Below are 12,584 nucleotides of genomic sequence, written 5' to 3' on the forward strand. Positions count from 1 at the left end.
AGCCAAAAAACCCATCCCTGGGGGTCAACCTGCGTATGACAGTTACAACCAAACAGGATTCCAGTTGGACAAGATTCCACTGGAAAGCAAGACGACTGCGGGAGTTCTGAGCCATCAGCAGCACGGCTGCCGGTTTTCTGGGCAGGATGCCTCCAGCAGACGGAGGAGGGAGAGAGCCTCCTTATCCAAGTCACATGCCAGTCAGAAGGACCCGGGGGCTGGGCAGCCCCACAGGAAAAATGGGGGCGGCCAGGTAGGAGGCCTGAGGGATGAGCCCCCAAGAACAGACACTGTCTAGAAGAACCAAATTCCAGGGCCTCCATCTGAGCCAATGTGGCGGGATGGGAACAGCTGAAAAGATTTGGTTTTTCAGATGAAAATTCAAAAGAGCAGAAGTCAAGAGTGCAAAGTCTGAAGAGGAGGGGGAGGGGGAGGGGGAGGAGGAGGAAGCAGAGGAGGAAGAGGAGGGGGAATCAAGGGGTCACCTGGTGGCCCCAGCAGTCAAGACAGAACCTGGCCAGTGAAGAAGAGGAAGGACCTGGGATAGAGGCAGGGAGGGTCAGAGACAAAGAAACAGGAAGCAAAGCTGACAGAGAGGAACAGACAAGGAGGCTCCTGGGACTACAGCTGGAAGGGCCTCAGAGGTAGGACATGGACCTTTGAGGCAACCTGGCCAAGCCAGTCCTAAACATTCAGAATCCCCACAAGATCAGAATGACTGTCCCGAGTCATTAAGAAAAGGGGATAAGGGGAACACCTGGGTGGCTCAATGGATGGAGAGCCAGTCCTAGAGATGGGAGGTCCTAGGTTCAAATCTGGCCTCAGACACTTCCCAGCTGTGTGACCCTGGGCAAGTCACTTGACCCCCATTGCCTAGCCCTTACCACTTTTCTGCTTTGGAGCCAATACACAGTATTGACTCCAAGATGGAAGGTGAGGGTTTAAAATAAAGAAAAGGGGAAATTATAGTCTTTTTTATGTTTGAGAAGGCAGGGAAAAGGAGAGGGCAAAGAGGGGAGGCAGGGGGCTTCAGGAGAAAGAATGCTGGCTATGGAGCCAGAGAATGGGGGCTAGGGCCCTCTCTCTGCTACTTCCTACCTGGGGCCCCTTTAAGTAAGTTTCCCTGAGCCTCAGTTTCCTCATCTGTGAATTAAAGGCATTGGGACTTCAGACAAAGATGACTGTCTGAACAGAAGCAGGCAGCCCCACTCCCCCAAATCTAGTCCACAAAACAGAACAAACCAAACCAAACCAAAAATGAACAATCAGGCCAAACAATGATCCAGAATTCCAATAAGAAACAATGGAAAATTACTTATCCCCAGCAGAACTGCACACATCAGGCAGAAGTCCAGGGACAACAGGAAAGAGGACTCGCTAATAACAATAATAAATGAATTCCTCCCAGAGCAGGCAAACAAGATAGGAACACCCAAAGGTATCTCTAGTCTGCAGAATTCTTTTTCAAAGGGATCAAGAGTGGAGAGGTTCCCCCACAATGGTCCCAGAGGGCTGAAAATCCATTTGAACCCAGGAAACCACGTGGCCATGAGAGTGCTCTCTTAGGACACCCTAGCGCCCAGAAGTAACAAGAGCCTGAGATGTCAGAGCCCTGATGATCCAGTGAGAGGGCCTGCCAGCATCAGTGGCATAGACACCCCCCATTGAGAGAAAGTCAGTGCAGAAAGTGAGCTATCACAAGTCAAGACCAATCAGGGCCTACTCAAACTATGAATGCCAAAGGGAAGAAATCCTCGCCCTGGAACAAAGGTCCAATGCGGGAACAAAAGATGAAGATCTGAAGGAAACATCCACTAGGATTTTTAAAACAGGCTAAACAAACCCTCAAATCCAACCAAGTCAAACCCCACAACAGCTGTAATCAAAGGGGAAAGGGGGTTGGGGAAGGATTCTCTATAGCAGCTAATAATAACAAAATATATATTTACATAGCACTAGATGAATAGCAAAAAGAAAAGAATCAAAAAATAGAAAAGAAATGGAAGGCAAATGAATTTTTTAGAAAAGGAAATGGTTCATTATACCCAAATAATTAACTTCCTGAAAAACAGGGGGAAAAAAAGCCATGGAAATTAATGACTCTGAGAGACAATAGGAAATATTAGAACAAAACTAAAAGATTGAAAAAAGAGAAAAACATGTAACATACATGGAATTGAAAGCAAATGACCTAGAAGACAGGTCAAGATAATTTAAGAATCAATGGCTTCTCTTAAAACCATAACAAAAACAAAAGTCTAGATATTATGTTTCAAGTATTTTAATTAAATAAAACTGTCAAGAGCTAATAGAATCAAAAAGTAACAAAGAAAGAACTCACCAATTTCTTCTTAAAAGAAAGTCCCAGGAGGATCACAAGACCTGATAGCTTCTACTGTAAACTAGAAGAGATCTTGGAATGCAATATTTGAAAGGCAAAAGATGCAGACTTACAACCAAGAATAACTTAGCATATAAAACTGAGGACAGCCATGAAGGAAAAACAAACAAACGGATCTTTAATGGAATAGAGAACTTTTAAGCATTCCTGATAAAGAGAGAGTTAAGCAGAAAGTTTGAAATGCAAACATGAAATGCACAAAATATTTCTAGGGAAAGATAAAATTCATTTTTAGCAATTAGAAGGGTCTATACAATGATAGTCAACATTCTGATAGAAGCAGTTCAAGAAGCAAGAGATCCTTCAGAACCCTGATGTTTCAAAAGATACTGAGAGAGCTAAATAAGAAAAAAAAAAAAGAGGACCCGGAGGTGAATTGGTTCTATTCTGAGGGTTTGAGGAGGGGAGAGAAAGGAAGTGCTAATAGCCATTCACTTGTATAGAAAAGAGGAACAAGAGGGAAGAACTTTCTATTTTTAATAATGGAAGTGCTTAAAGAAACATTGAGAAAGGGAGTCATAAAATGAATCTCAGGTTCATCTGAATCAAAGGAGGGTTGAAAACACACACATATGAGCATACACATACAACATATAGAACTTGGGGTTGCTTATACCAAAGTCAAGAGGATAAAGGGCAGGGAAAAGGAGACATGAAGTGAAGAAGGAATATAATAGTGGGAAGGAAGAGTCGGTAGTAAAACAAACTTCAACCTCAGATAGTAGATATTGAAGAGGCAATTAAAAGGACAAAGGAGAGAACTAAAAATTGTGTCCAACAATCAGACAATGGTCGAATACAATGTAGCACTGCTTCCCAAGAAATGTCAACAGAAACTATTTCTGAGAAACCTAGGAAGAGTTGTATGAACTGATGCAGACTAAAATGAGCAGAATCAGGAAGAACAATTTCTAAGGAAACATTGTAAAAGGGATGGAGGAACTTTGAAACACTTGAGCACGCTAAACAAAGAAGTCCAGAGGGCTGATGATGAAACATGCTACCTATTTTTTGACAAAGAGGGGACAAACACAAGTGCAGAAAGAAAGGTACATTTTTGGACACAGCCACTGTGGAAATTGGGTTGGTTTGATTATAATTTTAGGGAAGAATATGAGGGAGGGAGGAAGGAGGTGTCACAATATTGATGACTGGCCTAACCTCTAAAAATACATTTCTTTTTCATTGGATTGATTTTTTTAAAAATGTGCATGGAAGAGAAAAGATGGAAATTCAGAAAGAAGCCCAGCCAGGCAAATTCTTGTTTGGAATTAAACATAAAACAAATGGTATGGAATAGATATTCACAATTTGAAAGGCAACTCTATATGGTCTCCTTTGCAAATGGGAAGTGCTCTTTTTTATATTAACTTGAGAATAAAAAAATAAATTACAACAAAATAAATAAAATAAAGGGTTGGATTAGATGCCCTGCCAGGACTCTTCTAGCTCTAGATCTAAGAAAGCTCTAGGATATGTCAGGAGAAAGTTCCATTTAAAAACCTTAATCCTTACCCCATCCCTGGGTTTCTAAAGCATAATCCTAAAGCAATCTGGAAAACCTAACTGCCCCCCCCCCCCACCGTGGCAGATTCCCAAAAGTTTTGAGGGAGGTTTTACCATGTAAAAGATGAGCCCTTTTTTCTGGGCTTTTGGCAGCAACTGAGCACTTGAAAGAGCAAACAGAAGTTTGGGAGAGCAAACATAAGGGCACAAAACCGGTAATAAGCTCCATGGGGTTCAGGGCCAAACTAAGTCAGGATGCCGGGAGCTGCGGCAGGAGAAGAGTGGATCAACAGGAGAGTCACTGCCTCGCCCTTTCCAACCCCACTGATGGCATTTGCAAAGGAAAAGGGAGGAAGGGCGAGGGGTGCTCTGAGCACTTATGGCCACGGGGGGGGGGGGGGGGGGGGCGGATAGACGGGGGCATGTCCGTGTGCTCTCCCGCATTCTTCAGTCTGGGCAGCTCCCATCCCAGGGCCCTGTGGGCCGCCCAAGATGGCGGACACCCAACAGGCGGTTTCTCAAGCCATCCCATAAACAACAAGCAAAGAGCAACCACCGTGTGTGACAGTCCTGCCATTCACTCCGGTCCTGCTTCAATTGGAATCCAATCCCCATTTCACCAGGACTGGGATTCTATAAAATAGAATGATGAGGGCCAGGGAAGTGTGTGTGTGCACGTGCGTGTGCGCGCACGCACACACACACGAACACACATGATGTATATAGAAATGCGTACACACAAATACATGTATGTGGGTAGTATGTGTATATATGTATATAAATGCTCATTATATATATGTTTTTATTTACATATTTAAAAATCTTAGAGCAGCTAGGAGGTGCAGTAAATAGGCTTGGAGTCAGGAAGACTTGAGTTCAAATCCTGTCTCAAACCCTTAGCTTTGTGAACCTGGGCAAGTCAGTTAACACTGCTTGCCTCAGTTTTCTCATCTGTAAAATGGCAAATGAATCCAATATCTTTGCCAAGAAAATCCCAAATGGGGCAGCTGGAGAGGAGACTGAGCACCCTCCTTCCTTTCTAGACGTGTAGGGGACCATGGGTAAGGAACACTGGACATACCGGAAAACCTGATCATTCTATGGTTGGTTTTGCTGAAACCCCCCCCCCTTTTTTTTATTCTGTGCTCCGGGGCAGTTTTCCAGGGTGGGAAAGGCACATTTGGCAATTAGTGACATGAAACCATAACATCAATAGACATTTATAAAAACCTCAGTCCCTTTTCTGAGAAATGGCCACCTTATTGACAGAAATGAAGCTAATCTTTGCCACCATCTTTTTTGAACTCTCAGAGATCCAGCTCCCTTGGGGTTTTCCTGCATAGACTGATTCAACATGGAAGCACAGGCCCAGATGGACCCAGGCCTGTTCAAAGCCTCCAATTCTGTCCTCATTAGAGAGGGGATTGTCAGGGGACCCCTCTTGGCCATGTCACTCAGCGCAGGGGCTGCCTTTCCCCTCCCAGACAGGGAGACCCTGAAGGCATAATTATACAGAGGAAGAAGCTGAGACAGCCTGATGGAGCAGCCGAGCAGAAAACCTGAGAAAGAATCCAGGCGGCTTGGACGCTTTGTCGTTCCCAGATTGATTTCGAGGGCCCCTTCGGACGGAAAGGAGACCCATAAGGGCTGTGTTCTTTACCTGCTGGCTGTGAGACACGGCTTGGTGGCCCCTTCTCCCCCATAAAGCCCCTTCCTTGTCCAAAAGGCAGCTCACTGCGCTCTAAGAAAGGATGACAGGGACCCTCGCTGGCCCATTAAAATTCAGGAGGGCCAGGGTGGGAGGGACGAGGAAGGGGCGGTTTTCGTCTTCTCATAAGGTCATGGAGGGAAGGAGCTAAGCTGAGAGGGGGAGGAACTTCGTGTCTTAGTGTCTTAGGCCACTGGGGACCTCTTCATGGCTGAAAAGGCTCTTTCCAAGGCGGGCAGGGTTTGGGAACTGTTTACCGAAGGAAAGGATTTCCGCTGTTCTTTCTGCTATGTGATAGACGGCTGGGCCAATCAAAGCTGAGCTGCCTTCTCAGGGAATGGAGGTGGCGGGGAGATAAACCCGCCCCGTCTGCCCATAGAGCAAATGGAGAAAATGGCAGGGAATGGAGAGTTTGGATGGCCTGGGTCCTGGGTGATAATGGCTGCTTTTCCTCGATCAAGGATGGGAAGGTAAGGGTGGGAAGCACATAAAACAGAGACACAGGCAGCTGGCGCTCTCCTTCCCCGTCTACCATGGCTGCCACGAGCAACTTAGCTCAGAAGCAAAGGTCATCCATCACATCAGAGGCAGAAGGGGCCTCAGAGGGCAGCTCTTCGAAAGCCCTTTCTTTACAGAGGAGGAAACTGAGAAAAAAGAACACTGATCAGAGAGCTGCAGCGAGAAGGGGCTTCAGAAGCACTGAATCCTGCTCCTTCCTATTACAAAGGAAGAAACTGGGGGCCAGGAAAGCTGTGCCTTGGGCTCGTAGTCCTAGAATTGAAGGGATGCTTGTCTACCGACAGGGGCAGGCCTAGAGCCAAAATGGTTCTTATGGCTTAAACTTCATTTTACAGATGAGAAGACGGAGGCCCAGCTGACAGAAGTAACTTACCCAAGGACTACCGGGATGGAAAGAGGAGAGAAGAGATTCAAACTCATGTCTTCTACCTACAGACCAAAGGCACTTGGCACTCCCCCCGACTGCTCAGAGCACAACTAAACCACGTCTAGTTTCTCCCAAACCATCCAATGACGTTTGTAGCCATTCTATCAATTTTCCACGTGCCCACTTGGATGAGCCTCTCTCAGCAGTGTCCGGGGTCACCCTCGGCTTTTCAAACCAATTCTAGTGACTTGTGGGTGGAAGCCCAGCTCGATGGAGAGCTTAGGGGCCTTTTCTGAGAAACTATCATTGATTTCCTGAGCTTCAGTTACCCATGTCCCGATTGGCTCCATTTCTGAGACACAAAATGGGTTTACAAAAACTGCACGCTGATGTCTCACTGGTGGAAGGAGGGGTTCTCGGGGCAGAGCAGGGAGAGATCAAGAAGAGGAGGTCAAGCATCAGTAAGGACTTTTGTAACAGAAAAAGGAAAAACAGACCCAGTCAGCTTCCCAGTATCTGCTGCTTAACAAACAGTAGGAGCTGACTAAGTGCTTAGTGACTGACAGGCACCCAGCCAAGTAAATGAAAGCACTTACTGACTGCCCTGAGCACAAACAAGCATGAATAAGCTAGCAAGAACCCTGGGATATACAAGAAAAGCAGCCTGGGCAGAGGAAGTGGGTCCCTCCCACTTTCAGGGCTGCATTTACTCTGGCCAATTCCATTCAAGATTCATCCAATGCCTTCAAAGTTCCTCCAGGGAGCCAGAAATCTAAGAGTAAGCTGCTCCTGCCCTCTAGGGGTTTCCATTCTACTCCAGGATCAACAGAGATCTCAGACTGTAGGCTATCAGTATCAGTTCAAGAGAGAGAAACTAGTCACAAAGTAACAGCAGCCACAAAGTAACAGCAGCCACAAAGTAACAGCAGCCACAAAGGGAACAGCAGCCACAAAGGAACAGCAGCCACAAAATAACAACAATCGCAAAGTAACAAGTCACAAAGTAACAATGTCACAATGTCACAATGCAACAATAGCAGCAGTGGGAGAAGTGGGGAGAGAATCCAGAAAGGACTCTGGTAGGAGGATCCTTAAGCTGGATGGAGCACAAGGAGGAGAGAAGGGCCAGCCTGGGGAAGTAACTGAGGCCTGTAGACTGAGAGTCAGATGGGAAGCTAGAAGCCCTCTCAATGAAGAAGCTGGGGCTGGAGAGGGTCTCAGATCTGTAGCCAAGGTCAGCTAGTGAAGTCCGGCTACCTCAATCTTAAAGGATGAGATTGGGCAGGGACCTGGGGCCATTTTGAGAAGGAAACTGAGGCCCAGGTATTAGGTGGCAAATTCCAACCTGGAGTCTCTGACTCCTGAGCCGATATTCGATCCAGTACACCATGGAGGCTTTCCTAACATCATGCCTGGAAATTGTGAGGGGGAAACAGTTTTCTGCTGGGTCAGGCGGAGACTCTTCACTATCCAAGAGGCAGTAAGGAGGATGTGCATCCCAGACCCAGGACAAAGAGGTCCCTGGCCAAATTGTTTCCCCAGAAAGACAGTCCTCGCCAGAGAGCATCCCAGAGGCGCCTATGGCCAGACCCTTTCAGGGAAGTGTGTTGACTCCTCAATTCTGGGCTAGCCCCCTCCTATCTACACACAGACTTTCCAGATTGCTTCATGATGACTCTGCCCACCCCCTTGCTTCAGGGCCAAACACAGAGACACTGAAAGAAACTAGGGAATGAATTACTCACCACTTTCAGCTCCGGCACAGACCGACTTAACGTCCACTCTTGACTATTCACAAAAGCATCTGTAAAACAGTGGAGGGAGAAAGGCCCATGTCAGAAAGTTCAAATTCACTTAGTGAGTCCCTGTTTATCTCCCCTCCCACTAGACGAGAGTCAGCAGAACGAGACAGAAGAAATGAAAACCTGAACTGAAGCTTTAATGTTTCCATAACTCTTTGGAGGCTTTATGACATTATAGTATGGCAAAGGTATTATAGAAATATCAATGGTGATGATGATGAACTTTGAGGTTGGCTTCAGGAGGGTGAAAGCTTCAACCATAAAAATCTGAGGTAAGTATCTACCAAAAACTGCGGGGAGGGGAGGAAGAGGAGGAAAAGGAAAAGGAGGAGTGCTTGAGGCGTTGAGATCCTCACAGTATTTAATTGGAAATCTCTTACCCTAAAAAAAAAGAACTACATTTCCCAGGAGCCCACGGACTTCCTGTCATTAAGTACTTCCTGTAGAAAGGGGATATTAGGCAAAGACATGAAGGGTCCTACTCTCCTCTTTGGCGTCTTGGCTAGATGGTGGTGAGTGGAATTTTCAACAGGCTGATTAGCCATGGGCACATGGTCTTTACTTTATATCCCTTTTATTCCTTTATTTCCAATGATCATTAATAAATCTCTTAAAATATAATATTTTTATTATTGAGACCTAAATTTAATTTTTACAACAGGCAGAAACAAGCTTTATGGGGTCGTTCAACTCCAGGTTACAAAGACGGGTGGCTGTGATCATCTTCATCCAACTTATATCTCATAACAAAAAACGGTTCAGACCAGTCCATTAGGTGTTGATTTTTCAATGAAACAGTGCTGGCCCAATATCAGGCAGCGTTATTGTCAATTAGCTGAGGGAGCTAAGAAGACGTACCCCATTCTAGCAATCAAGGCCGGGCTGGATTCCCAGAGCTCTCCTACACATCCAAATGCTCAATCTGTATGAAGATAATCAGTGATGCTCTGACAGACACCAAGAAACGGAGTCAGCTCTGCCCCTTTCCCAACATCAGAGCCCTGCGCAGAGCCTCTGACATCTTTGTGGATGCTGACGGTGCCACTCGGGATTATGGGTGACTCTTCAAGAAACCCCCTCATCATGCAAATTACATTCCACGCTGCATTTATTAATAGTATTTAGCATTTATGTAGAAATTTATTTGCAAAATGTTATACAAACATCAAGTCATTTGATCTTCACAGCAACCCTGGGAGGCAGGTGCTACTGTTATCATTTTGCAGATGAAGACACTGAGTTAAGTGACTAGCTCAGGGTAGTACAGCTGGGAGGTGTTTGATGCAGGATTTGAAACCAGGTCTTCTTGACTTCAGGATGAATGCTCTATTCGTTGCCTTTGCCTAAGGCAAAAGACCTCAAAAGCAGCCTAGAGAATTATGGGTACCTTAGACACCCTGCTGATATCTGTCGAGGTTAAAAAACGACAAAAAATAAAGAGCTGCAGAAATTCAGCTCTCTGTGGTATCAAAAATGCACCCAGAACCTTAATGCTCACCTAAACTTGGCCACTCTGCAGGCACAATCATAATCCATTGTCTCAACAAGTGCCCCGTCCCGAGAAGTTAACGCATTGGCCAGGATGACAGCTATTAAATTTCAGAGGTGGGCTATGGTCTTGGGCTTTCCCCAAGCTCTGCCTGGCACTTGGACCAGCTATTCTGTGCCACCTCTCTTCACCTTTCCTCTTAAACCACAAATCGGAGGCCAAATCAAATTTGACATTTATTGGCTAAAAAGAAGCTATGAGCTCTTGTAAACAAGTTAAGGATCACCCCTCGGGCTAGTGAAAAGAATTCTGCATTAATGTGCCACCATATTGGGGATGTTATGAAGCCAAACCATTTCCCACGGTCCCTACAAAGAGAAAAAACTCTTGTAAGGGATCCGGGTTGATGACAAATGGAGACAAGGGTTATCCTTATTTGAGGAAACATCCATGAGCCAGTCTTGAGCAAACAATTGAAAGAGGGAGAATTGGGAAGTAAAGTCGTACAAATTATTAGGTGAGCCTGAGAAGGCAACACAGAAGAGACCGAAGGGCAGCAAAAAAGAAAGAAACTGCTTCAAGCAACAAGGCCCTCGGCGTGCCAGATCCCAATTTTGTAAACACTGACACGGTCTCATCACGAGGCATCGCTTCAAGAAGTCTTCGAATTCCAGTTGGCAGAGGATATCTGGGCGATGGACGGAGACCTACCAAGAACAGGCAGGGCAAGTGGCACAAAGGGAATCATCAGTAAGATAGAAGGACAAGAAGGGGGCCAAGGAGCGAGACCAGGTGAGGAATAATGACGTGTGGCCTCCATGCTGCACTGAGACCCAAAGAAGGATCAGAGATCTAGAGCAAGGCTCCTGACCTTTTGGGGAGAGAGTAGGAGGACCCAAGCAAGAGTTAGGGAGGAGAGAAAAGGGGATATAAAGGCTATAATTGGCACCCCTGCATTAAGGGTCCAAATCAAGCAGTATTCAGATCCACCAAGGAAAGGCACGGGCAGGTCCTGGGGGTGAGGCTTGGTCCATTTGCTTAAAGGAGAAAATAACAGAAGAAATCCATTTGTCTTCAAAACAAATGATCACATGAAATGGAATCTAAGAGAGTTCCTTGGCTATATGTGTTACCTGGGACATTTGTAAATGGGGGCAGAGAAAAAATGGGAGGGGAGTGGGGAGATAGTGATGAGCGATGCCAGGACAAAATGAAAAAGAAAGAAGAAGAAACGATTTCCCAAATGTACAGCCAAGAACAGAAGCAAGTTCAGAAGTGGGCATGGACAAGCAGGGCAGTCGGGGCTTGTCACTGTCGATTTAATATACATCAAAAACAAACTGGCACACACTAGAGATTGCGAACCTGTCCAGGCACCCTTTACTGTTCTTGCCAGGATATGGGAGAGCTCATGTGTGCTGGTGTTTGTCAACACAAAAAGCAAAAGAAAGCGAATCTAAGAAGTAAAGGAGATGTAGGGAGATGATATCATGATACTTCCTAGGGAGAAATAACTGCATTCTCAATGAGGAGGGAGAGAGAATATTTCAAAGAAAAGAGTGAACTCTTGTTGGAGCTGAGCTTTAAAGGGTGGGGAAGATTTCAGGAAGTAGAAAAAATAAAGGAATGAGGAGGAGGCTAAAGGAAGATGTGGAATCGGGGAATTCGAAGGCATATTGGGCTCCCTGTAGACTGGAGCGCAGAATCCATTCAAGGAAATAACTGATGTCATGCCCTAAAGAAGACACATTCTTGTCAGTGATCCTCGTGGTGACAAAAAAGGACATAAGAAAAATCAGCTGGTTGGCAAACCTCTACTATCCAAGTAATGGCTTCCAGTTGAATGGACAACGTAATGTTCCCATGATGCTCCCTGGCTTTAGATCCGGGAATCATGATTTCATAACGTACACAATTACAGGTCATCCAGAGGTCAATGAAGACCCAGGGGGAGCATGAGCAAGCTGCAGCATTTAAGCAGTAATGATATGCCAAAGAAGTCATAAAAATGCTAATAATAGTAATACATAGCAACTAACATTCATATAGCTCTTTAAGCTTTTTGTAACTCACTTGATGGTCACAACAAGCCTGCAAGATGGGTGCCATTATCATCCCCATTTTATAGATGAGAAAACTGAGGCTGAAATAGCTTTAGTAATTTGTCCAGGACCACACAAGCAATGTAGAAAGGACCTACGAATCAGTCTCCCATCTCCAAACCCAGTCCTCTATTCATCACATGATCTAGCTTTAGCAGGGCAGAAGAGGCAGAGCAACACAAAAGATGGAACACAGGACATGAGTGACTGCGATTGGCCCAGGGCCACCAGAATGGATGCTGATGTACCGACAGTGGCATCCCCAGAAGCGGAAAAGCAATAAAGGATGCCTCCTCTGTGAGCCTCCATATTGACATGGACCAGAACCGTGCAGGAGGAGAAGGGGTGGATGGGCTGCAGGCAGGGCTGATGGGACATGCGCCCAATTATCAAAGTATCCCTGCATTACCCAGGAAATGGCAAGGCACCAGCATTATGGCTCGAAGGCAGTCTTTCACAATTACAAGAAAGCAACAAGCAGAGGTTTTCATGTAGTTGGCCTTGAAAAGAAAGGGAAAGTGAGTCAGAGATGACTTGAAAATAAATTCTGTTTCAGATGAACAGCCATAAGGAAATAATCTTGATGGTGGGGAAGAAATCCTGGTGTGTAAATTCTCTTCACAGATGCTCTCGGGCAGCCATCCTGCTCAGAGAGTGGCCAAGAAACTGAGCTTTTAAGTGACTTGCCCA

At 45.6% G+C, this 12,584-nt stretch overlaps 1 protein-coding gene across 5 annotated transcripts in view; it reads right to left on the reverse strand.

Annotated features, from left to right (window-relative positions):
• AGAP1 (ArfGAP with GTPase domain, ankyrin repeat and PH domain 1) overlaps positions 1 to 12,584 on the reverse strand; it is a 540,592-nt gene that overhangs the window by 308,814 nt on the left and 219,194 nt on the right. For all 5 annotated transcript variants that reach the window (XM_056820098.1, XM_056820097.1, XM_056820096.1 and 2 more), the window contains exon 2: positions 8,247 to 8,305. In XM_056820098.1, the coding sequence (XP_056676076.1) occupies positions 8,247 to 8,305 (59 nt within the window). The remainder of the gene's footprint in view (positions 1 to 8,246; positions 8,306 to 12,584) is intronic.

Source organism: Monodelphis domestica, chromosome 2 (genome assembly GCF_027887165.1).
Source record: "Monodelphis domestica isolate mMonDom1 chromosome 2, mMonDom1.pri, whole genome shotgun sequence".
NCBI lineage: Eukaryota > Metazoa > Chordata > Mammalia > Didelphimorphia > Didelphidae > Monodelphis > Monodelphis domestica.